The following is a 25,076-nucleotide window of genomic DNA, read 5'->3' as shown; positions in this document are numbered from 1 at the left end:
AGTTTTCTGATGATTTACCCGTATATTCAAAAGGTGGAGAGAAATTACTAAAATACTGATTCAACAGTTCAAACGACTAAAACAGTTTAAACAACTCATACATCTTGAAGAGCTTCGACAGCTAAAAACTGAGAAAATTTAGAGAAGAGCTTTTACTTCAGGTGTTAAATCTTGAAGACAAAATGTGTTTTGTGGCTCCAGGTGAAGTTTATTTGATTGATCTAAGTGATCTTCGTTCCTGTAGATTTTGCTCGCTGTTGATACTTTTGCAAGTAGTTCTTTCCAACTGTAGACTTTGTGGACCTCATTTGCAATAGTTCTTCTTGGTTGTAGAACTTCTTGAGTGTAGATCTGGTTGGCTTAGAGCTTGATCACCGACCCCTTCACTAAACAGATGTTTGTGATCTCTCACCCATGACTTCTTCCACAGAGCCTCAGGTGGTGCACAGAGTGACTTTGAGGCTGAACGTGAACCAGTCCGTGGAGTTTGAGGTCGAGCTCTGCTCTGACCGTCCGCTGAGTGTGAAGGCGGAGATGTCACTGCAGGTGGAGGACAACCAGTACAGCAACAGTCCAATACGGGTGACAGGAGAGGCCTACCAGGCGATGGTCTCACTGGGAAACCTCCGGAGGTCTCAGAGGGACATGGACCAGGAGGAGGAAGGTAGGAGGAGAGGACTGAGACGGTGCAGCTCCTCCACCATCATGCAGAACTGCTCTTTAAATCCCGCCTCTCTCGCTGTCTCAGGTCAGGACGACATGCTGGATTTTGGCGACTGCCACGTGGGCGCCTCGCATCAGGAAAGCTTCACCATGTCCAACCACAGCAGCAGCCGGGCAGTGAGGTTCGAGTGGCCTCCAGGTGGAGCCCAGCTGGTCTTTTCACCACAGGTGACCCACAGAAACAAGGCTGTCATATCACCTAGCTGTTTCCAAGTTACATACCCATCATTCTGCTGTGCTCATCTTTATCATGTCCGCTGGAGCTGCATAAAATATCAGGAATTTATCTTTATCTAACTGTGTTTCCATGCGCCGTCACTTCATTCTCTTCAAGATGTTTGATTACCCAGTGAAACATTTTGAATGGATTGATTCTCCACAGGTTGGGCATCTTCACGCTGGATGCTCGAAGGAAGTCACGGCCACCTTCACTTCCTGCCAGCCGCTGACTCTCAGCAGACAGTTGGTGAAATGTAAGCTGTGCCAGGTGGAGTTTGAGCAGCCTCTGGACGAGGTGGCGGACTGGGACGACCGACAGAGGACGGTCCGGTGGCTGAGCTCCGGAGCATCGCAGCAGGCTGCAAACAGCAAGGTGAAGAAACTGAATTCACACTGAGGAGTGTCACACAGCACGATGTGAAAAGAAAAAAGATCTGCTTAGTTTACGTGTGTGTGCAAACAGGAAGTGAAGACGGATCCTGAGCCCAGCTGCTCGGTGGTGGAAGGCTCCCAGTGGGAGCTGGATCTGCGCGTCAGTGCGGTTTGTGACTACGTGAAGTTCAGCTGCAACACGGATGCCGTCCACTTCAAAGACACGCTGCTCTACCAGAGCAGGATCCACCAGTGAGTCACAGCTCATTCAAAACCCCCTTTTACACAACGTTTTCAAGTGAAAACACAAAGCTTTTGTTGTGTTTTTGGTGCTTGTTTGCTTGACAACGGTGCTCGGAGACACTGAAAATGCTCTGAATTTAACTGCATTGTTTTCACCGTTTCTGCCGTGTTCGTGTAAATGGGCATCGTTTTCAAAATGTCACTGTGTAAACATTAAGCCTCTTCGAAACAAAACTGTGTGCTTTTGTTTCAGAAAAGTTTTTTTCCGTTCTCTCTTAAATCGTCATGTCGTCGTTGTGTGTGTGTGTGTATGTGTGTGTTAGACTACAGATTGTGAATGAAGGTACAGTGAGCCTGGATTTCTCCTGGAATGTCTTCCTGGATTCAAGCTGCAGCAAAGAAGACCTAAGAAGTATGACTTTACTGTATTTACCGTATCAGCTTCACCTCTTCTTAGTGGAGCAAGCTTCCAAAAATTTGACACATTCTGCGACTGTGAGCCGATGTCGTCTCGAACAGATGGGAGCTCCAGCAGCTCCAGGCCTGGCAGCAGGTCTTCACAAGGTTCCACGCCGGTCTCCACGCCTCGGTCTGCACCGCGTCCCTGCAGCGCTCTCACTGGAGTGATGTCCCTGCTGACGGGGGCTCCTGAGCCGGCTCCTTTTGAGATGGAGCCTCACACAGGAAGCATCGAACCGGGGGCCACGCAGGACTTCAGCCTCCGCTTCTCTCCAGTCCAGGTGCTTCGATTCCAGGGCCGGGTGCTCTGCAGGTATGTACAGTAACCTCATCAACGGCGTATTTTATATAGTTTTGGGTTTTTTTACTTTTTGAAAAGCAGGATATATGGATGTTGACAGAATTCCATCAATAAAGTGTTTGCTCTTTAATATGTGTACCAGACCATCCTGCTGGACTTTGAGCTCTGTGTGTTCGTTCTTCAGTATTCCTAACCTGCAGGATGGTGAGCAGCCCCCTTGTGTGTCGGTGAGCGGGCGTGGTCTGCTGCCTCACTGTCACTTCTACCTGGAGGACTCGGACTATCTGAGTGGAAACCGCAGACCGCCGGACTTCAGGACTCCTCTGGACCCCAACGCCCGGGTGTTAGAGTTCAGCGCTGTGGGCGTCTCCGCTCCGTCAACAAGGTACCTCAGACCAGCCGTGGACCCTCTCCGTCAGGCCGAGTCCTCACTGTTTGTTTTCTCCCACAGACGTTTTCATGTTCTCAACCCGACCAGCAAACCGTTTTCCTTCAAGTGGAGGTGTGAGCACAAAGGAGACGGCCCCTTCTCCTGTCTCACCCCGAGTGGGACTGTCTCACCCGGGAAGAAGGCGGAAGTAAGACGGAAAACACACACCTCTTCGAGATGTCGTTCATTTCTTCACACCCGTGTGTGTGCGTGTGCACAGGTGTGTTTTCAGTATGTGGCCGGGCAGCAGGACGTGGTGGAGTCATCGTGGAGCTTCGTGACAGAGACTCTGTCTGTTCCCTTCCTATGTGTGGGAACAATGAGGGAACCGCTGGTCTATCTGGACCGAGTCCACCTCCAGTTGGGGGAAGTACTCGTTGGTGTGTAACAACACAGTCACACAGTTTTTATTGTTCCAGTGTGCAACAACCGTTTCTTAGTTTTGGCACACCATCAGACTCATCATGAATGAAAAAGTCGATTCTCTGGAAATACTTATTCGTGTGTATGTGTGTGAATGTGTGTGCAGGCTGTAAAGTGGAGCAGCTCGTCGATGTGGTGAATAAAGAAGAAGATTGGTTTCAGTTCTCTGTCCTGCAGTCGTCTCTGCTCAGTGAAGATCAGCAGTCCAGTCTGAGTGTGCAGCCCATGAGCGGCAGACTGGCTCCGAATCAAAGGTTCCTGATGTTCTGAAAGAGTGTGAAACTACATTTAACTGTGATGTTTTCCCCTGATCAGCTGCTTCTTGACGGCAGGCTGCCGTTGAGCATCTCCTTCACTCCGTCTCGGGAGGGAAACGAGAGTTTCAGGCTGATTCTCAAGGTGAAGAGGAAGTCTGAGCCGCTCATGTTGAGCGTCAAAGCCGATTGTTTTACGATGAGCGCTTCCGTTCACGTGGACAAATCTGACGGATCCTTCGAAGAGGTCGACCCCGACTGCCAGGACACGCTGGACTTCGGACAGGTCGGTGTACTTTAACCTCAGAGCCACTCGAAGCTCTGGACATCAGGATGACCCTCCCGAGTCTCTGCATGTTCACGTTTGCAGGTTGGAGTTTCAGAACAGAAATCCTTCAACCTCCTGATATCCAACCTGGCGAGGTCGGTCCTGGCTGTGACCTTCGACCTGACGGCTCCCAGAGAGCTGCTGCAGCATGTGGAGGTGAAGCCGCAGAGCGCCGCCGTGGAGGTGGGACAGCAGCTACAGGCCGCCCTGACCTTCTGCCCCCGGGGCGTCTGCAGCCTGCAGGACGTCACGCTCAGCGTCAGGGTGGGTTTGAACTCTGCAGGCAGAGTTTATCTGTCACAGTTAAGATTCCTTCAACCATTTTCCAGGAATAATCCCCGATGTGGGTATTTTGACCAGGTTTCTCCTCGGAGAAAAGCCGAACGGCGCCTCTGATTTCATAAAACATGACAGAGATACTCTCTCCGTAAAATTTGCAATCTGACGTTATTCAACATTTTTCTTTAAAGTAACTTTACCAAATAATTTTTATAACTTTGGCTTAAAGAAATTCAGCTCTCAATTGTTGTGAAATGTTATTTCATTATTGGCTGTTTTGCATCCGCTTTTTTATTTATTAATTTTCCTTTTTCAGTTTTTCAATCTTTCTTGTCTTTTTATTCTTTTTTCTTTCTAACTTTACTTTAACTTTTTTCTTTTCTTTTTTCTTCTACAACTGTTTTATTCATTCATTTTCTTTGTTACATCTCTGTTTTTTCCATATATTTTCTCTTTTTTCCTTTTTTTTAATTCTTTTTTCTTCATCTGTTTTTAGAGTTTTAAAAAACAAATGTGTGAGTGTTTTTCCAAAAAGTTTCTCAAAGTGTAATTACATGATTATATGAGCAGTGCGGTCGATTTGTCCTCATTGTGTGTTCGTCTTGTAGGTGAAACATGGCTCAACGTTCAGTTTTGCCATTAAAGGATCGGCTGTAGCTCCGAGCCTGGAATTCTCCTTCAGCAAGTTGAACTTTGGGAAGTGTTTCCTCGTATGTCCGGGCGTGACGCCGCCCCGCCAGACCCTGCTCATCACCAACAGGGGCCAGAGAGCCGTCAGGTGTGTGGAGGAACGGCAGTGGAAATAACTGAACCAGGCAAATCCATTGCCTGTTTTTACATAATTCTATTTACGTAAACGTCAGATATTCCATCTTTATGGATGCAAACATGTCAAACTGATTGTGTGTTATTTTGCATGTGTATCAGACTCGATCATCAGTGCATCCTGTTAAAAGATCAGCTTCCACAATATCCAGATTTTATGTTCTGATATATTCAGTTCAGCCTGAGCGGTTCTGTTTCCCGCCTCAGTGTCCAGTGTCAGTTTGAGAACACTGCGTTCCTGGAGATGGACTTCCACCCAGACGTTCTGCCTCCCGGTGCCGTGATGGAGGCTCCCATCACCTTCTGTCCTCCAGAGGCTCGGCGCTACCACCAAACGCTCCACTTCGTCCTAAACGGCTGCGTGACCAAAGAGGTGGAGGTGCTGGGGCAGGGCGTGGAAATGAAGGTGAGAAACCAGAGTCATGAGGCTGCAGTTAATCCTGAACCTGTGATCTTGATCATGTCAAAGGTCAAACATTGAGAATCACCTGATTTGTGTCTGTGCTCCAGCTGGAAGTGGAAGAACCACGCCAGAGGAAGCTGAAGCTGGGCTCCCTCATGGTCGGCCAGAAGGTGAAAAAGCAGCTGGTTCTGATCAACCGCAGCACTTTGGACCTCACTTTCTCCCTGATGCTCACTGCAAGTTCTCCACTGGACCCAAAGGTGGCTCCAACACACACTCTGATGCATGCACACTCAGGAACACACACACTGAGCTCCTCTTGCTCCTCCAGGACCTGTCTGTGAGTCCAGCCGGTGAGCTGAAGCTGAAACCTGCTGCTCGGTGCATCGTTGATCTTCAGTTCTCCCCTCAGCAGCCCGTCCCTCCGTTCACTGCCGAGCTGCAGGCCGAGTGTTCAGGTCTGATCCAGGATCTGCTGATCCTCCATGGCTGCTGTCAGGTAGGCTGGAAGGCTGGAACTACCTCCAACCACCTGTAAAGAAATGTAATAGTAGCAATATTTTCTTTCTCATTGCTTCTCGGGACACTGAGGTCACTGCACATGTCAAATTGAACACAGTTCATGAGTTTTGTCAGCCTGGCCTGCTGGTGAACAGCAGCTGTGTGTTGGGTTGTCAGGGTGTGGAGGTCTTCCTGGACCAGAACCACCTGTCCTTTGGAGCTGTGGTCCAGCGCTCAAGGTCCCAGAAGAAAATCCTCCTGATCAACACAGGAGACATCGGTACCAGGTGAAGTGTCGCTACTCACACACACATGCACGCACCAGAGCTTCCCCACAGAGAACTTAGAGGAAACTCCACGACTGTAAACCTCAAAACTCTTATTTTCATCTCATTTCATTGTTTTCTTCATTGGACTTTGTTCTTTTTAATAACAGTTTTAGTTGTTATTACAGTTTTGACCTCGTTCTCTTTGTGTGATGCGGGGTGTGTATTTTAATTTTCTATTTTTAATGCCACAGCTCATATTCATTCTGTTTGTAAGAATTTTAGTGATTTGTAACCTGTTAGAAGATTATTTTCAGAATTTAAGCTGTTCTCCGCTATACATGTACTTCTTAAAATGTATAAATTATAGAATGACTTTCTCTTATGTTAGATATTAGATATTTTTGTCCTTTTAATATTTATCTAATGGTCATAATATTGACATATTTAAATGTTTAAAAAAAAGGTAAGCTTGACTGCTTGATTTGTATATAAGATTTATAAAGTCAAACACTTCCTGTCTTCCTGTGTTTTTGTGTATTGATGTCGAAGTGTGATTCCTGAAGGAGTTACCTCCCGCACTTGGATTTTTAATCCTGCTCAGGTTCAAATGGAGGCGAGAGGATTTCCCCGCAGAGCTGTCCATCGCCCCGGCTACCGGCCACATCGGCCCCGGCGCAGAGCTCCCCCTCACCGTGACCTTTGCCCCCGTGGAGCTGACTAACGACGCCAGATATGAGCAGCTGTCCTGCTGTGTGGACGGCTCGCCCTCAAACCTCAGTCTGACCGTCACGGGCTCCTGCATCGCAGCCTCCACCGCCAAAGAGGTTCGACTCAAGCCTTTAACTCACTTTGATGAAAAAGAAACTGTGACTCCTGGAGGTCTGGGAAGGTATCGCAGGTTTGTCATAAGAGGCACTGACATGTGAATAAGATGTTTTTAGTGGAACAACCTGATTTTTCTGTTTGTTGTTTTTTTTTATTGACTTGCGTTGGTCCAGCAGCCTCCAGTCTCTGCTGTTCTGCCCCCAGGTGGTGACTTTTACCTGCCCAGTGCGAAGCTCCCACACTCAGACCCTCGCAGTCCTCAACCCCACCAATCAGCCGTGCAGCGTCCGGCCGGTGATCGAGGGCGAGCAATGGAGCACCACGCTGACCGTGGCCTTCGATCCCCACCAAAGCAAGCCGCTGGAGGTCACCTACAGACCCCTGACTATGACCCCCAATGGAAAGAAACACCTGGTAGGACTGCAGCGACTCAAAGAAACGTCCAGATAGAGAGAGTGGCATGTCATCTGGTCTGGTTTGTTCTCCTTTCTTCAGGGATCGATCTTCTTCTCCTTCCCCGATGGCAGCGGCGTGCTGTACGCTCTGCAGGGAACCGCCGAACCTCCCAAAGAAGAAAACGCTGTTATTAAAGAGCTGCCGGCCAAAACTCAGCACGAGGAGCTTCTGCCTGTGCAGAACTGGCTCAGCAGACAGCAGAGGTACAGCACACACATCACATCAGTTTGAAGCTCTCGGTTTATCTTTCATTTCTTGTTCATGCCAGCAGATGTGGAAGAGTTCTTCCTCTCTTCCTCCTCAGGTTTCGTGTGCTGATCGAAGCAGTGAAGCCAGACCGACTGGACGCCACGGTGTCCCTCAGCGGTCCCGGGTACATTGAAGTCCCCGCTTCGTCCACGAGGGTCTACAAGCTGCGTTTCCAGACGTACAGAGAGGGACAGTTCCACACCAAGGTCTGAGTACACACACGCACGCACACATATTCCTTCATTTTCATCTGCTTCTCTTCCTCCTCATCGTCACCTCTATCCGACGCTGTTTTCAGGTGACGTTTCGTAACGAGGACACTGGAGAGTTCTGCTTCTACCTGGTGACCTTTAAGGCCTCGTCTCCCGGAGTCCTGTCCACCGTCTCCCTGGAGGCCGCCGTCCGCCGCACCGCCTCGGCCTCGGTGGAGCTGGAGAACCCTCTGAGCACCGCCGCCGACCTCGCCATCCACTGCAAATGCTCCGACATCAGCGCTCCGGCTCAGCTGACCGTTCCAGGACGGTCCAAGGTGGGTTCTGCTGTTCTGAGACAGCCGTGTTCCCAGCAGCTCTGAAACCGGGACCCACCTCCTGCTTCTGCTTGGTCCTCAGGGCGTGTTGGCCTTCGAGTTCCAGCCTCTGCTGGCGGGAGAGTCCACAGCCCGCCTGACTCTGTTCAGCCACGATCTGGGATCGTTCCACTACGAGCTGCAGCTCAGAGCTCTGCCACCTCCGCCCGAGAAGACCGTCCACTTCAGCACCACGCTGGGCAGCAGCCACTGCGTCCTCGTCAGGTTCAGCAACTCCCGCTTCAAAGCCAAGTACTCCTACAAGGTCAGGAAAGGTCATTGCTCTCCAACAGCTCAAAATATTGAACACCCACAAACAAACATTTGAGGGCACTTTTAGGATGTTTCACCACCAAGCCTTTACCTCAGTTTACAGCTTATGTGACTTTTCTTCATAAAATTAAAGCTTAAAACATTACATTACAATACTTTCTAATACATTACGATATAATGTAATGTGATATGTCCCACATGAGGTTATTTTTTTTTTAAATGTAAATCTCAAATGGAATTTGTTCTGCAATTTATGAAGCATACGAATAGAGATCACTGAGATAAAAACACCTTAAAGATATTTCACAGTCTTGGTTTGGATTTGATCTCAAACGAAGGTTTTTCAGAAACTCTATCGTTGACATGTGGGCTGTGTCCTCTGCCGCAGCTCGACGGTGCAGAGTTCATGGTGGATAAGAAGGTCAGAGCACTCCTGGAAGCTCCGGCGGGGTCAGAGGTCAGCGTGGAGGTCTGCTTCGAGCCTCACCAGCTGGGAGAATCCAGAGGTCAGCTCACACTGTCCTCAAAGGTCGGGGGTCAGTACGTCTTCCCCCTGCACGGCCTCTGCCTGCCCCCGAAGGCTCAGGGCCCGTTCAGCATCAGGACCGGCTGCAGCGTCTCCATCCCCTTCAAGAACGTCTTCCTGCAGACCGCTGCCTTCTCCTGCCAGGTACAGACCGGCTCCCTGACTCCAGACCGCTCTGGGTTTTAAACAGGAGAAACATGAGAAAACCACCAGTGGGTCCAGACGCCAAACATTTAGTAAAAACAAGTTGCTTTACTGCAGGGATGCAAATTAATTATAAATATTACTAATTTGAGACTGCCATGAGCCTTATATGGAATTATATGAATCATTTCATTTATCACTAACAAAATTTAACTTTTTTTCCTTTCCACTGTCAGCAGTGTAAAGTTTATCAAAACTTTATACTAGTGTTTGTTAGCGTCTATATCAGGGATGTCAAACACATTTGACACCCAAATTTTCAGAAAACCAAATAATCTGTCACAAAACTTCCTACAATCTCAACATAAAGCCTATTATAATGAAACATGCTGGGAAAAACAGTGAAATGTCCCAAAATAATAATAATATATTTAGTTTTCTGTAGCACTTTTAAAAGATTGTCAAAGTCACTTTACAGGGAAGCTGAAAACAAAGAAACAAGCAGGAGAAAAGGGCCCTGTGTTTGACGCCCCCGATCAACAGCATGAGACGAAATCAAAGATTTGCTTTATTCAAACACTCTTATGAGAAATTATTCTGTTCAAGAATGACCCAATCATTGAGTCTGTATTTTAAAGAACTAAAATAAGAAACAAAAGAGCAGTGATGGTATTTTTTAGCTGAAAACTTCCAGGAGTTATGAACGGACCACAGAGGAGTTGTGATTATAACAGTGAACACAGGATGGCGCTGTTGTTTCAGTCAGATGATGAATTCTTGAAGCTGTTCATGAAGTCCTGAGTCAAATTTCCTTCAGCCTGGAGCAGTTTTCCGATGTCTGCTCTGAACGATGCTGAATCAGATCCTCGCTGTCTCTCTCCTCCAGGTGAACAACCCCTGCTTCTCGGTCGAAGGAGTCGACAGGATCGCCTCCAAAAAGACCCAGGACATCCAAGTGTCCTTCCAGGCTCCTCCGGGGGCCGCGGATGGGCCCTGGTTCGGCAGGCTGACCGTCTGCAGCCAGAGGTCCGAGGGCCACAGTAAGCCCTGCTCCTGGGTGTACTACCTGAGGGGCCACAGGCCCGGCCCCGCTTAGACACACACAGAGTTCAAAATTCACTGTGATTTTCAGTTCTTTGTGTCAACAGATAATTTATCTGATTTTAATGCCAAAATTTCTGTTTTTATTCTCCAGTTTAACTCTAGTTGAAAGGAGCGGGGATTGTGAATGTTCAATAATTAAATGAATAAATTCTTACTGATACAAGAAAATAACACTCAGTTTGTTATTCTTTAGTTTACAGAAGGTAACACACACATGCCAGAAGACTAAACATAAAGCAGTGTGAATCGACCCCCGTTCCCGCCGTGTTTCCAGTGAAGAGGCATCGTTTTGACTTTTTCGTTTCTGAAACATGAAAACTTGAAAACGATGCAGTTAGCATGTTGGACCACGAGTGTGTCCACAAAGAATAGTCTACTATAAACATTAACAATGGGAGTTCACAGGCATTCGTATCTACAGATGACCAAGCTGTATTGTTATTACGGTGACTATCAACTCTAAAACTACCAAGTCTAGGAGAATCTGGACTGGGAGTCATGACACTCTGGAGAAAAACATTTCTGTTGTTGTCCATCTACTGAGCATGCGCAGAACAACTGTTTCTTTTGCTCAGTCTGCTCGATGTTATTAATAATGACACTATCTGTATGAAGTGCAGCAGTTTTTTAGCTTTTAGGAAAAGCTCACTGAGTTTGAGACCCTGCTCTCCCAACCAGCCCGTCTGGTGACAGCCAAGGAATCTCAGTCCACCGGCTCTTCTGACCATCAATACACTGTTCTGGTTCTGTTAGATCTCAGAGCTGCATTTGAGACTACTGATCATAACGTCCTGCTGTAGAGACTGGAATAGATTATTGGGGATTAATGGGACAGTATTAAAATATTTTTGAGCAGACAGTTTCCTCTTCATTCATGTTAATGACTTTTCAGCTCAGACTCAAGTTAAACATCAAGTTCCACTGGGTTCTGTCCTCGGACCTATACTCTTCACATTACACATGCTTCCTGTAGGGAATATCATCAGGAAACATTCCATTAACTTCCATTGTTATGCATACAATACACAAATACTTATCTTGTGAAACCAGATGACACAAACTATAAACTTAAAAACATTAAAGCCTGAATGAGTCGTAGTTTTCTGTTGTAAAATTTAGATAAAGCACAAGTCATTACATTTGGACCAAATCACCTGAGAGAGAAAATTATCTGAACATATGTTGGCTGTGGATCGTGTTACTTTGACCTCCAGTAAGGAACCTGGGAATTTCTTCTGAACAGGACTTCAATTCCAACTACCTAAGGCAGCTTTTTTCAGCAGTGTAACACCTCTCAGATTAGGAATATCTAGACTCAGAAATTACGCTGAAAAATTGTATGTATACATATATATATATATATATATATATATATATATATATATATATATATATATATATATATATATATATATATACATACATACATACATACATACATACATACATACATACATACATACATACATACATATGTATATCAACAACTGAAAGTTAAAAATAAAACCATTACTACAAGTAGTTAAATTTAATTGGATACTTAGATCTAATATACACAAAACCATTCATATAATAGACACATCTGGACTATAATTTCGTGTTGGTACTGATAAGCAGGAGGTGAACAGACAAAAGAACTCCAGATCGATCAGTTTGTATACATTACTGCTTTATGACAGTGAGTGGCGCTGTGATCCAGTTGGACGAATCACACAGCCGCTGGAGAAGAAGAAGAACAATTCTGGTCACGTGGCTCCTCGTAGAACCAGGAAGTGATCACCGTCACATCAAAACAAATCCACATCGTTTCTCCGAAAAGCTGAAATAACTCGACTTTTAAGTGATCACCGCATATTGGAATCAGCTCAACATGGAGGGTAAGTCCCGTCTCACCACGCGGACTCTGTATCCTGCTGAACTGCATCGATGTTTTGAAACGGACAAGTTGTCCGGAAGAACTAACATTAGCCGGTTAGCTGGGTGTGAAGCTAACAGAACTCCTCTCATTTTCACTTTTTTCTCATTAAATCTTTATTTTTAGGCTGCAGGTTGAGTTTTAATCGGTTCCCTGTTCGATTTATGATCGATACTTGTTTTCCCAGTAAATGACAGCTGAGTGATCTGACACTGATTCCTAACGAGAGTTTATTACATGAAACAAGATGAAGACAAAAACACCGACAGTTTTTACATAATACTAATATATTTCGCACCAAAACGACACCTTAGGCGTTCATTTTCTTGGTACATTCATCGTCTCAGTAATTATGTAAATAATTGACTAATTAATTATGAATTTAAATAAGCTGTACAAGACAGCATTATATCTGATTTCAAAAAAATCTTCAAGAAAGCCTAAGTGCGTTTTAGAGGCACTTAATCCTCAAAGATACTTTGTTGTGATTAATAATTAAACTCATGCTGTTTGGATCATCTCCTCATACACTTGACTGCGTTCTCTCGCACTTAAAGATATTGAGTGATTGCTTTATATCAGCTACTACAGGATCACTGAAGTCACTTTCTGCAAATCTGTATTTTCTGTGTAGCCCTAATAGTGATACAAACTGAGTGAAAATAAAATTTTCCCTCAATGCCCAGTATGGTACTGTCATGTCAAAGGCAGGATACTCTTTTTTTTATCACATGGTTTCCAGCACTGCCAGAAAACGAGGAATATTTAATGTGTTCAAACAAATCCATGAAACTCTTCTGTTATCAAAAACAAACAAACCGTAACATATGGTGGTGATAAAGCTACTGAAAGGTAAATATCTGACTGTGTGTTTTGTAAATCTCTGTCACTCTTTGTTTCTCCGCAGACACACTCTTCCAGCTAAAGGTACGTCTATGAAAACCTCAACCAGCCAGATCGCTCACTGTCTGACTCCAAACATTCTGTCATTTTGAAACTCTTCTTTGGTTTGCAGTTCACCTCCAAACAGCTGGAGAGGCTGGCCAAGAAGGCAGACAAGGAGGCGGATAAAGAGCGAGCCAAAGTGAAGAAGGTGAGCAGAACGATCTACATCTCTAGAAGAATACAAATGGGTTAATTATTGCAAAGTGAGTTTTTTTTACATGGACATATGGTGTTATTATGCCGTAATTATCTTTTCATGGTTAAAGACACATGAAGAGCACAATTTTCAATAACACATTTTTTTAAACATGAATATTTAAAAAATAAATATTTCAATAAAGGCTTTTGTAAATCGAACAGTACATAAGAAAATCAACATTTATTTCAATAAAATAAAAAAGTATAACATTTCTCTTTCAAAAATTGTCACTTTATAAAATAAGATAGTATTTTAATAAAAATTCAAAAATTTTTAAAGAGAATATATAATTATATATTTCAGAAGGATTAAAAAAACAATATTTTATAAATTTAGCAGTAAAAATTAAAATGTATAAAACATCCTAGAAAGTATATACCAATTTATGCATATCCAACATCCATCCATCCTTCAGTGAGCGGTGCTCAGTGTTTCTTCCTCCTCACAGGCGCTGCAGCAGAAGAACGTGGAGTGCGCTCGCGTCTACGCCGAGAACGCCATCAGGAAAAAGAATGAGGGTCTGAACTGGCTGCGCATGGCGTCCCGGGTCGACGCCGTGGCCTCCAAAGTGCAGACGGCCGTCACCATGAAGCAGGTGAGTGGGCTGCCGTACGCCGAACGTTCGAGGAGGTTCCCGCTCGTGACGGTGCGTCCGCCTCTCTCTGCCTCCTGCAGGTCACCAAGAACATGGGCCAGGTGACCAAGGCTCTGGACAAGGCGCTCAACTCCATGGACCTGCAGAAGGTCTCTGCTGTCATGGACAAGTTCGAAACACAAGTCCAGAATCTGGACGTCCACACCTCAGTGAGTCCCTGCAGCCACAACACACACACACACACACACACACACACACACACACACACACACACACACACACACACACACACACACACAGAGAGAGAGTTAGCCCATTTCTGTGGGCTCATCTGCTTCCTGCCCCCTCCCCTCCAGGTGATGGAGGATTCCATGAGCTCGGCCATGACGCTGACCACGCCTCAGGAGCAGGTGGATGACCTGATCCACCAGATCGCCGAGGAGAGCGGGCTGGAGGTGATGGACCAGCTGAGCCAGCTGCCGGCCGGAGCCACCTCGGTGGGGGCGGAGAGCGCCCGGTCCCAGGACAAGGAGGACCAGCTCAGCCGACGGTAGGGGGGGTCTCGGGGGGTCTAGGGGGGTCTGCGCAGGACTGGCACGGGCTTCTGTTTTGAAAACACCTCAACAGAAATGGTTTCCTTCAGTGAATTTGGGCTTTTCTCTCTGTCTTCATCTGTTTGTTCTGTCACAAAGCCTAATCTATTCTCCATAACGATAGATGACCACCTCCATTTAGCACGGTGTGTCTGCCGGCCTCAGCTACAGTGTGTGCAGTTCAGCTCAGCTCAGCTCAGCTCAGCACTCCTTAGACATTTAGTGGTACACACAGTAGTAAATAGTCAGTGCTGACGAAACTTTTCTCAAACTGAAACACTTGTCAGCAGGTTGAAGCAAACCAGAAAACATTCTTAGGAACATCTGGTACTCCGTGTTCTCAGCAAACAGATCAGCTGCACTTTAAAAAAAACTTGTCTCCTGCAGAGGGTGTTGTTCATCAAAACTTCATGAAAATTTAACAAACATTTTAACCGGTTGTCACAGCCTTTTACCCTATATACAAAATGTCAATTTCTGTCTAGAGGAAATTATAAATTGAGAAATTTTAATTAAAGCAAACAAAAGAGGTATGCTGCTGCGACTCTAAGTTTGCGCATATCTGTGCGCACGGTTGATAAATGAGGCCTCTGGATCCACTGAGCAGTTAAACCAATGAGCGACATCGTTCTGATTCTGCTGGTTAAACTGCTGGATCTGGCCTCCTCTTCATATTTCGGCACAACAGAATTTGAAGTCTGTCTTACTTTTGTCTTTCTCATTAATATGAAAGAGTCTCTGAACAGCGGCAATCCCTGTACCTGCTGCTGACGCATGACGTCACATAATATTAGACACATTCAGTCGATACTGGGATTGGTATCGATGCATCTGCAGTTTTTATTTTTTAGCCTTGTGTCTTTTCTGTTTGAGTCTTTTCATGCGTATGTTTTGCTGATTTTGTCATATTTGTTGTTTTTTCAACTCATTTAGTGTTTTTGGAGTCTTTTCTTGTAGTTTTTTTTTGAGAGTTGTGTGCTGTTTCTCTTATTTTGATGTTTCTTTTTAATGTTTTTAACATTTTTATTAGTTCATATTTTTTTGTATTTTTTACAGCTATGATGTGCTTTCTCTTCGAGTCTTCTCATTTTTTTTGGTTGTTTAATTTGTGTCTTTTGTGTTGTTTGTTGACCATTTTTTGTATTTTGTTTACTCTTTTTTGGGCTGTTTTTCAATATAATCTTTCTTTTCTGATAATTTGCAGTTTGTTTTTTTCATTATAATTTTCTATTTTTTTCTTGTATTTTGTTTTGTTTGAGGTTGAGTTTCGGTTGCTTTGTCTGTTACCTTTAACACCTTTTGTTGTGTTTGAGTCTTGTTTTACCTGTTTGTGTTGCTGCTTTTTGATGGTTTCTTCTGGTTTTTGCTGTTTCTGAGTCTTGTTTTCTGTCTGTCGTGTGTTTCTGTGATTGTTTTCCATCTCCTTTTACTTATTTATTACAATTTTTTTATCCAGATTTGTTCCTTTTATGTCTTCCTCTACTAGTTTTGCGTGTATTTTCTGTTATCATGAGTGGTGTAGTCCCTCTGATGACTGTTTTTTTCTTTTCTCTGGCAGGTTGGCGGAGCTGCGAAACTGAAGCAGCGGTCGGTGTTGACAGACGGCCGCGCGGAAATAGGAGAAGGAATGAAAGGAAGAAAAAAAAAAGTCAGCAGAGGCGTTTTAACAGGCGCCGTGTGTGTTTTTATTGAACTGTTCCTACCGGCAGGACTTAATGAGCGTATCGATTACAATCCCACCCCCACACACACCGCCCCCTCTCCCCCCTCGCTCTATAAATAAACACACACACACACACACACTCACAAAACAACTATAAATACCACCTGAGACGTCTCTCTCTCTGCGGTTCACCTTCCCGTTTCCATCCCCTCGTCTTCCTCCTTATTCCCCCGTCGGGTCTCACTTTCCCTCCCTTTTTCCCCTCCTCTCTCCCAAATCTCCGGCTGCTGGATGTAAAGAATGTACAAAAACACATTTTACAGAGCAGATTGAAGAGTTCTAAGGAGTCGTTGCGGTGCAGGGTGCAATTTATTTTCACCTTTTTTTTTTTTTTTTCCAATCAAAGAGTTTAAAGGACATTTAACGGAAACACTGACCGAGGAACGTTAGCAGCACTAACAGATTTCAAGTTTTCTTGCTCTTTGGGTTGTTTTCATTTCTTTCATGTTGTGTTGGGTTATTTTCTTGATTCGAACGCCTTATTTGTGGGATGCGGGTGCTTGCGTTAGGTGCTTCCTCCCGTCAGTGCCTGAAGGACGGGAGACGGTGGAGGCTTTCTGGGTCCTTGGCGTTTCCTCTGCAGCCCGATCTGTCTCCTGCGGTTCACTTCCAGCCTGGTTTTGGATATTTTTGGAGGCGTATCGCAGCCCGTCTCCGGGTTTTCTGTCCCCAAAGCCTAGCAGAGGTGGAAGTCACAGATGGGTGGAGGTCACAGTCCAAGGAGGAGGAAACTGGACCTCCACTTGGGAGCGAGCGGCTGTTTCATTTGTCTGCAGCACTTTTTTGTTGTTTTTGTATATTTATCTCGTGAGAATAAAAGGGTGCCCTCTGACGCCGTCCTTCCTCTGACCGCTGCCTTTTCTTCTTTTGTTAGAATTCATGTAGTTCGTTACTCGGAAACTAAAACATTTTCCTTTTTTTATTGCAGTGATATTTTACCTTAAAATTCATGAAGATCTGAAATGGTGTACCTTAAAACATCAGAATATTTCTTGAGATCAAATGTTTTTTAAATTTAAATTTTATGAATGCTCATCTAAAAAAAAAAAATACCTGGGATTTCACTCCACAGAAAAGTGGGTGTGCATGTCCTCCACCAAATCTTCCTCACTACCACCTTCCACCTCCTCCCCCTTCTCTTCCACCACCTCCTGTCTCATGCTGTGTTCAGAGGGTAACCCCCACCCCCATGCGAGCAGCTCCACTTCAAACCACCCTTCACATATTCAAAATCTCTCATTCTCCATTCATAACCTGCATATTTGTTCCCTGGAGGAGGGCAAGCGAGGCCACAGTGTCACTTCAGTGCTTCATCAGCTGCGTGTCCTCCTTCTGTCACTTCGGTTAAGTCAAAGCTTTCAGAGAAGGTGGAACACTCTGGGACTGTGTGTGTGTGTGTGTGTGTAGGGTGTTTCCTCTGTGGAAACACTGCTCTGACGTCAGGACGACCTGCTGAGTGCGACTCTCTGGCCTCCTCTGTGACATTTCAGAGCAGCGGCAGCCGGTTTGTTGTGTTGTTTGTTGTGCTGTTACCTGGCACGCATGTCTGTGCTGCTGCTCCATGGGCGACACAAACATCGGGAAGCAAAGGCAAATAAAAACAAAAAGAGACACATGAACCCCCAATAGACACGTATAAAAGACATAAAGCAGCAAATGACAGACACACTCACGAAAACACAAAACAACTAAGAAAAGACACAAAAATGACAAAATAAATATCCGATACATGTACAAAACACACAAAAGACATACAACATGTAACAGCAGGAAGTCTCCGCCTCTGAGTCTGGTTCTGCAGGTTTATTTTTGTTTGAAGGGAGTTGTTCCACTTTCTCTGCTTTCTCATGTTAAATGGATGCTTTTTCTCTGAAAAACTTCGTTGAAATGAGGGTGTGGCAAATGGTGCTATAGAAATATGTGTAATTTCATTTAATTATTCCTACTTTTATACCATTAATAGATATATGAATGCCTTTAATGTGCACATCGAACTATTTATATCTATCTATCTATCTATCTATCTGTCTATCTCTCTGCCATTTCCTTGTGCTGTTTCTATATTCACTGTTTCTGTGGAGCAGCAGCATGCTCCCTGCTGTTTGGATGATTAATGTGGAAACACTGCAGCTTTATACCGCCATGTTACAGCGGAAATGAGAACCACGGTGGTCCACCTGTGGCTGTTTTCTGGGTAATCCCCTCCTTCTCCTCCCCCTCCTCCTCCAGGACCGTGTCACGGTGCTCCCTCCGCCATGTGACCGCCCTGCTCATTGTGTGAGCGGGTTGATGTGAGGCTCTGGGCCGCTTCCCTTGGATTAGCGACTGGCTGCGTCAAGAGAGCCGCAAATACTCTGAGAGAGGCCGGAAGAGGGCAGACAGCGTTCGAGAAGAAATATCAAATCAACCTTTATTCGTATAGCACTTTGAATATTCATACAAAATGCTTAACAGCATTTAATGCCTATTAAAGATGTTTGTTCCTGCTATTGTTTATTTCATCTCTCATTTATTGCTGGTAGTTGTTGTTTGTTCCTGCTATTTCTTTACTCATGTATTAAATCTACTTTTTGCTGATTAATGTTCATTTCTTTTTACTTATTCCTTTATTTTTATTTTTTTTCCAAGTTTTTTTTATTAATACAACCTCTCGTAGAGGACAATTATTTTTATTTTTTTATTTTGCTAGCATTTAAGTTTTGCCATTGTAATCTCTCCTGTATTTTTTTTAATCCTATTATTATTTTTCAGTTATTAGTTATTGTTTATTCCTGGTGTTTGCTCAATTTTATTACTCCTGTTATTCTTTATTGTCGTTATTGTGTTTGTATTGGGGGTTTTTTCTGTTCATTGTCTTTTCTGCTTTTAGTATATTTCCACAGTAGTTTATTCATATAAAAATCTCTTTGATTAGATCATTTGTATTGTTTGTTGTTCACTGTTATTTCTTTGTGTTAAGCATGTTGTTTTTTTTTTTTTTTTTTATCTGTCGACTCTTATTGTTGCGCTCCAAACCGGAAGTAGTTGTCTCTTTTCCGGTACCTTGATGTAAAAGCTTGGGCGCAGCGGACGAGTGGCGGTGGAGCTACGATGCTCTCAGTCTGCGTCCGTAAGCGAGACGAGCATAACCCGGGACGAGGCGAGGCTGCGGCTCTCCGAAACCGAGACCTCCGCACCGAGTAGCGGGGACCTGTGTGAGTTCGCTGCCCGGGGCCGCCGCTGCTCGGCCGGGCTCCGTCGGCGCAGGGCGGGGTGATGCGCGGGTTCCGGTGTAACGGCGCACAGAAAATGAAGCTCAGACGAGACGTGCGGCCGGCCGCCGAAGCTGCGCTTGTGTACCGGAGACTAGAATGAGAAGCAGCCCGCGGCAGTGTGACAGGGCGGCGGTGTAAGCGTCCGGAGAGGCCGCTGGCGGGGGGAAGAAGCGCGTCTCTGCGGCGCCCCTCCGCCCCCTGCCCGTCACTACGATGAGGAAGCTTTTTACAGTCTGCTGCCTCCTCCTGATCACCGGCGGGGCGCACCGGGCGTGGGCCACCGGGAATCTGACGGTGGACAGCGGCGACGAGACCGGCCCGACGACCGTGAGCGGCGGCAGCAGGTACCCGATCCCCGGGAAGGAGTCCCCGCCCGGCGGCGTGACTGTCACCCACAGCCGCTGTCACATCCCGCTTTATGTCACCGTTCGGTCTTATTTTCACCATTTTCTGGCTCTTTTTTGTTTGTTTCGTGTATTTCCATCTCTAATGTGGCTCGTATAGCTCATTTAGTACGCCTGAATTCATGTTTCCATCATTTTTGTTCCCCCCATTGTCTATTTAATGCTCTGTCTGTCGCTGTTTATTCGTCATGAGTCTTGTTTTGTCTGTATTTAGTTTCACTTCCCTTTGTCTTATTTGCTTTGTCTTTTTATTCGTTTTGTCTCTTCCAACGTTTTCTGACCGTTTCTGTGTAGTTGTCTTTCCTTCTCATTGTTTTATAAGCCCTTTTTTTTTAATTAATCCTATTTTTCTGGGTTCTTTTGCCTAATTTGGGTTTTTTGTGGTTATTAGTTATTCTTGTTTCTTTCTTATTTAGTTGAGTGAATTCTGTTTTTTTATTATATTTTTTGTCTTGTGGGTTTAAAAAAATCTTTCACATTATTTTTAGTTTTGTGGCGTGTCCTACCGATTCTTTTCTTCTTCAATCACCATCTTTTTATCACTCCGGTATTTTTTTCTTTCTTTTTTTAGTTTATAAACTTCTTTAGTTTAAGCTTTTTTTTTCCCTCAAATATTTAATTTTGTCTCTTTTCTTATTTTTTTATCTTTCATCTTATGGAATTTTTTTTTTTTTTTTTGTCCTTTTTTTTGGGGGGGGTATCTTTAGCAGAGTTTTTCCGCTTATTTGAATAAATTTAATGGTGTGTATGGTTTTTTTGTAGTATTTTTTAGTACTAAAGCATGTTTTGGTTTATTTTCCTAAAGTCTTAATGACTCTTTTGTGTCTGATTCTGGTGGTTTAAAATTTCCCATGGTTTTGTGTCTGTTTTTTTTGTTGTTTTTTGGGTTTTTTTTGGCCGTTTCAGCATGTTCTCATGTTGAGTGTGTTATCTGTTTTTGAGTGTCTGCGTTCACACCTCAGCATAGTTGTTTTGTCTTTCTGTGGTTTTTCCAGTATCTGTCTTTTAATTTAAGTTGTTTGGTCTCCTCTGGGGGGAGTTTTATGTTTGTTTTCAATGTTTTTGTCACTTTAGTCCCTCTTCAGTTGTTTGCTCAGTTGGGTTTTTTTGTTTGCTCTGCGTTGTTTAGTTTCTTTTTAGTTTCTTCTTTGGTCTGTCTCTCTGTCTGTTTTTGAGTGTTTCACTTTTGTTCTCTGTCTTTGCGACCCTCACTGAATCTTTGTCTCGTCTCTTGACAGCAGCAGTGAGACCAACGTGACAGAAGACAGCAGGTTTATCAGAATCGGAGACGGATCCTCTCAGGAATTCGAGTTCCCTGAAAACAGCAACGGTGTAATTGTGATCTCCAGCCGGTATCGGAGCCCGGCAGCTGGCGGCAGGAAGGGCCGGCAGAGTTGGAAGCAGACGGTTCGAGTCCGCTCTCTGGACCCTGACGTCCTGTCCATCCTGAACGTGACAGACGGCGGGCGTGCCGGATCGGCTGCTAGCTACATCATCAGCATCCGCTCAGGGTTTCCGGGCCGGGCGCAGCTGGAGATCCAGCTGCTGGACCTGGATCGGGACGCGAAGCCGGTCCTGATTGAGAAGAGGACTGAGTACTCCATCAGGGTGGCCCCCGGGAGCGATGACCCTGTCAGCCGCCTGGTCCGCTCGGGCGGGCTGTCGCACTTCTCGGAGAACCCGGTGCTCTTCGCCTTGCTGCCCCTCATCTTCGTCAACAAGTGTGCCTTCGGGTGCAAGGTGGAGGTGGAGGTGCTGCGGGGGCTGCTGAGGAGCCCGGTGCCCCTGCTCCTCGGGGTGCTGGGGCAGTTCCTGGTGATGCCCTTCTATGCCTACTGTGTGTCCCGGCTGGCCTTACTGCCCACCGAGCTCTCCTTGGGGCTGGTGATCACTTGCTCGGCGCCGGGAGGCGGCGGCGGTTACCTGTACAGCCTCCTGCTTGGAGGAGACGTCACCCTCGCCATCTCCATGACGCTGGTGTCCACAGTGGTGGCGGTGGCGGCCATGCCTCTGTCGTCGGCGCTCTACGGGCGGCTGCTAGGTGTGCACGCCGCTCTCCACGTGCCCTTTGTTAAGATCCTGGGCACGCTCCTCTTCATCGCCATCCCCATCTCGCTGGGGATGCTGATCAAGCTGCGTTTGCCCGCGCTCACCCGCGTCCTGCTGGCACTCATCCGCCCCTTCAGCTTCGTGCTCATTGTGGGTGGCATCTTCATGGCGTACCAAATGGGGGCCTCCATCCTGGCCAACGTGCGGCCACAGATCGTGGCGGTGGGCGTGACGGTGCCTCTGCTGGGCCTGGCGGTCGGGGCGATCCTGGCGAAGGTGGCGGGTCTGGAGGCGCCGCAGAGGAAGACGGTCAGCATCGAGGTGGGCGTCCAGAACAGCTTGCTGGCGCTCGCCGTCATGCAGCTGTCATTCCGCCGCGCGGAGGCGGACTTCGCGTCACAGGCACCGTTCATCGTGGCGCTCAGCAGCACCTCGGAGATGCTGCTCATTGTGCTGGGGTACTTCGCCCACCGGAGGCTGTGTGGCGTCGTCGCTCCCAGGAGCAGCGCCTGATTGTAGAAGCCACTTTTCTTCTGAACGTTTTTTTTGACAACTGAATCCTTGCAAGTGGCTGGCGTTAGGGGGGGGAAACTGTCGTACGTTTCTGCAAACCAAGTGTGTGCCGAATGTAACGAGACAAAGAGCACCGTCGTGCTGTTCACTCAGCCAGTCAGCAGGAACACAGCGAGTGACTCATGTAGTGTTCAGAGCTCAGAGAGTCTCTGTCTCACGCCCAGTTTTGGTTATTTAACTCACCGATATATTCATTTGGTAATTTTTTTTTCCATTATTTGTCCATTTTGAGTTCTTTCGTCTTGTGTTTTGGTAATTTTGTCTCATTTTTAGTTGTTTTGTATCTTTTGTGTCATTTTATCTTCAAGATAATTTTGTGTCTTCATGTTTATGTTGTGTGTTTATTTGTATCTTGTCTTTCTTTGTGACCCGACAATCCCTTTAACAGGACTCCAGATCCCTTTTTTGTTTCTCTCGCCTCTATTCATATTTACTGTTGACATCACGTCTCCATTTCTGCCAAAAAAAATACAAACTGGTGACAAAAGTTAGCCTTAAATGTAAATAAACACCAGGCAGGCGCAGACAGAAAAAGTTTGACTCATAATTAAACCTTAGTTGCTTCCATGTGAGGAGACGTTGTGAACCACAACTACGCCGTGTCTGCCAAATTTTGTCAGCAGGGACCTTGCCAAAGCAAAAATACCTAAAAAAAAAAAAAAAATATGGATGAAATACATTAGCATGCTAAACTAATGCTCATCAAGTGGTATTGCTAATGTGTTGATTATATCATCTTAGTATGTTTGGGCTGGCATCGAAATTTGGTCTATAGTTTGCTTCAATTTTTTTCTTTGACCTCTCCTTTTCCGACCTAGAATTGAACCGTCATTTGTGTCATGAGGTGACAGTGCTAATCACTTTTCCACGTTGCCGTACAGATTTTCTCAACACATTGTCAAATTTGAGTTTAGCTGACAAAATCACTCAGGATGTCATTGAGCGATCAAACTTTTCATTCAGGAAGACGCCACTCGCCAGCATCCTGCGATAAAGGTGCAGTTTCTAAAATTTTGATATTCCTTTGCAGTTTCTATATTTACAGAACTCTATAAATGGTCCAGATCCAAGATTTCCTGTTTTTAATTATCTCTTTGAATGAGGTCGTCATGTCGCACTGCCGTGGTGCACCAGGTTTTCGCGCTTGCCGGAGGTTCTCCTCGCACTTTTCCTGAAACTGACCGCGCTGCCATGTTATTTAATGCCCGTTGCCATGGCGATAAAGTTGTTGGTAGATGCCCTTTTCCACCGCCACCAGCGGTTCTCCTGGAAGTCTTTGGGGGAAGCATTGTGTGAAGGTTGAAGGTACCTTACACACTGTACCTTTTTGAATAGCGTTGTAGTTGTTTTGGTCAACTTCAGCATTTGACAGGCTCATTGGAGCATTTTTCAGGGCCGCCGTAGGTTCTCTACTCGTGACCATTTCTAACATTGCCAGCAAGGTTTTATTTTTCAAATTTTTTTTTGCTAACCTTGCGGGGAAAAAAAAAAAATCTTTTGCATGTTCCCATGGCAACAAAGATCTGTTGTTGCTTGTACCTTTATTTTTCATGCCCACTAAAGGTTTTCAGAGGTTGTAATTTGCGTTCTCACCACAAGGTGACAGTGTTCGGTGACATAAAAGTGAGATTTTGAAGATTTGACCCTTTCCGTGAAGTTAACCAAGCTGCCGCTTTTTTTTTTTTTTCCTGTTGTTACCATGTTGACGAAGGCCGTGGGTTGCTAGCAGGTGTATTTTCACCACCACTTCAAGTTTCCTGATGACTCTTTAAAGGGCACAGAGAACGAGATGCGCCGTTGTCAGCAGGCGCCGCCAAATTTCATCTACCATTGCAAAAACCAAACTGCAGTAGTACTTTTCTGTCTGTTACAAACTTGCTGGTAGGCGTTTCCATGGCCGCTGTAGCTTCCCTCTGAAATCCACTGTTGGTGGAGATGCAGGGTGCAACCTCACCACAAGGGGGCAGTAAATTGAACACACTTTGCTGAGGGGTTAATTTTTTTTTTTCCTGTCTTTTCATCAAGCTAGCTGTTGTGTCATACTGTTGTTCTCTGTTGCCATGGCGATGAAGGCCTCGGTTGCTGCGGTTTGCAGAAACGTGCGATGTTTTCCTGGAACATCGTGCTCCTCCGAATCCTGTGGAACGCTGAAGCTCCAACCCAGTCGAGACGAGACAGCGAGTTTAGACTCTTTTTGTGCTTCTTTACGTCGTCGTTTTTGGTATTTTTTCATGGAAACCAAAGGCCTTTTACCCCAACACACACGCACACTCACACACACTTACCCCACTCCCTCCCTCCTCCTTCTGGGACCTTTTTGTGTTCATTTTACAATATGTACTTTTTCAAATCAGATTATACTGTGAGGTACATACCTGTAAATATTCGTAAGAAGAGAAAAACCTATCAAAGAAAGTGAATATTTTTCTACCAGATTACCTTTTTGTAATCCTGAAGCAAAGATTGATTTGTACCATGTTTACAAAGGTCCACGTGTCTTAGCCTGAGGGGGGGTTTCTCTGTGGGTTTGAAGCGGAAACATTTGTGATGATTTTTGAAAGTATTCTCCACTGATTGTGTTTCCTGGATCTTTGAATCCACGTACTTGAATATATTTGAGAGGTGATAAAGTGAATAAAAGTCCTTGTTGAA

At 45.3% G+C, this 25,076-nt stretch overlaps 3 protein-coding genes across 4 annotated transcripts in view; all 3 read left to right on the top strand.

Moving 5' to 3' along the window:
* The window catches only part of hydin (HYDIN axonemal central pair apparatus protein), a 42,194-nt gene extending 32,028 nt beyond the window's left edge, over positions 1 to 10,166 (top strand). Inside the window, 25 exon segments of the mRNA XM_030095917.1 lie at positions 431 to 664; positions 749 to 891; positions 1,106 to 1,315; positions 1,406 to 1,566; positions 1,881 to 1,969; positions 2,077 to 2,329; positions 2,502 to 2,702; positions 2,769 to 2,895; positions 2,968 to 3,127; positions 3,277 to 3,424; positions 3,503 to 3,710; positions 3,795 to 4,016; positions 4,640 to 4,809; positions 5,064 to 5,262; positions 5,367 to 5,519; positions 5,591 to 5,758; positions 5,938 to 6,047; positions 6,631 to 6,853; positions 7,059 to 7,268; positions 7,350 to 7,513; positions 7,615 to 7,765; positions 7,858 to 8,088; positions 8,171 to 8,392; positions 8,789 to 9,070; positions 9,957 to 10,166. Coding sequence (XP_029951777.1) covers positions 431 to 664; positions 749 to 891; positions 1,106 to 1,315; positions 1,406 to 1,566; positions 1,881 to 1,969; positions 2,077 to 2,329; positions 2,502 to 2,702; positions 2,769 to 2,895; positions 2,968 to 3,127; positions 3,277 to 3,424; positions 3,503 to 3,710; positions 3,795 to 4,016; positions 4,640 to 4,809; positions 5,064 to 5,262; positions 5,367 to 5,519; positions 5,591 to 5,758; positions 5,938 to 6,047; positions 6,631 to 6,853; positions 7,059 to 7,268; positions 7,350 to 7,513; positions 7,615 to 7,765; positions 7,858 to 8,088; positions 8,171 to 8,392; positions 8,789 to 9,070; positions 9,957 to 10,166 — 4,649 coding nt within the window.
* Positions 10,167 to 11,922: 1,756 nt separating this feature from the next.
* chmp1a (charged multivesicular body protein 1A) lies at positions 11,923 to 16,993 on the top strand. Its single transcript, XM_030097039.1, has 7 exons — positions 11,923 to 12,051; positions 12,997 to 13,016; positions 13,105 to 13,182; positions 13,682 to 13,828; positions 13,909 to 14,037; positions 14,185 to 14,378; positions 15,980 to 16,993. The coding sequence occupies exons 1-7, from the start codon at positions 12,045 to 12,047 to the stop codon at positions 15,999 to 16,001; spliced, it is 597 nt and encodes a 198-aa protein (XP_029952899.1). The 5' UTR covers positions 11,923 to 12,044; the 3' UTR covers positions 16,002 to 16,993.
* A 2,198-nt stretch (positions 16,994 to 19,191) lies between these two features.
* On the top strand, positions 19,192 to 25,076 carry slc10a3 (solute carrier family 10 member 3). Of its 2 annotated transcripts, none has more exons than XM_030096897.1 (2): positions 19,192 to 19,742; positions 21,044 to 25,076. In XM_030096897.1, exons 1-2 carry the CDS (start codon positions 19,612 to 19,614, stop codon positions 22,362 to 22,364), a joined length of 1,452 nt encoding a protein of 483 aa, XP_029952757.1. In that variant the 5' UTR covers positions 19,192 to 19,611; the 3' UTR covers positions 22,365 to 25,076. The 2 variants fall into 2 exon arrangements, with proteins under 2 accessions (XP_029952757.1, XP_029952756.1); XM_030096896.1 differs by having other exon boundaries at positions 21,041 to 25,076.

This window comes from Salarias fasciatus, chromosome 7, assembly GCF_902148845.1.
Source record: "Salarias fasciatus chromosome 7, fSalaFa1.1, whole genome shotgun sequence".
Classification (NCBI taxonomy): domain Eukaryota; kingdom Metazoa; phylum Chordata; class Actinopteri; order Blenniiformes; family Blenniidae; genus Salarias; species Salarias fasciatus.
The sequence above is the reverse complement of the archived record's forward strand: the minus strand, read 5'-3'. Positions and strand labels throughout refer to the sequence as shown.

Coding starts and splice junctions, on each gene's coding strand:
- chmp1a (XM_030097039.1), top strand. Junction 13,017..13,104: donor ACACACTCTTCCAGCTAAAG/GTACGTCTATGA, acceptor TTTGGTTTGCAG/TTCACCTCCAAACAGCTGGA. Junction 14,379..15,979: donor GAGGACCAGCTCAGCCGACG/GTAGGGGGGGTC, acceptor TTTCTCTGGCAG/GTTGGCGGAGCTGCGAAACT.
- slc10a3 (XM_030096896.1), top strand. CDS start 19,612: ATGAGGAAGCTTTTTACAGTCTGCTGCCTCCTCCTGATCACCGGCGGG. Junction 19,743..21,040: donor ACCGTGAGCGGCGGCAGCAG/GTACCCGATCCC, acceptor GTCTCTTGACAG/CAGCAGTGAGACCAACGTGA.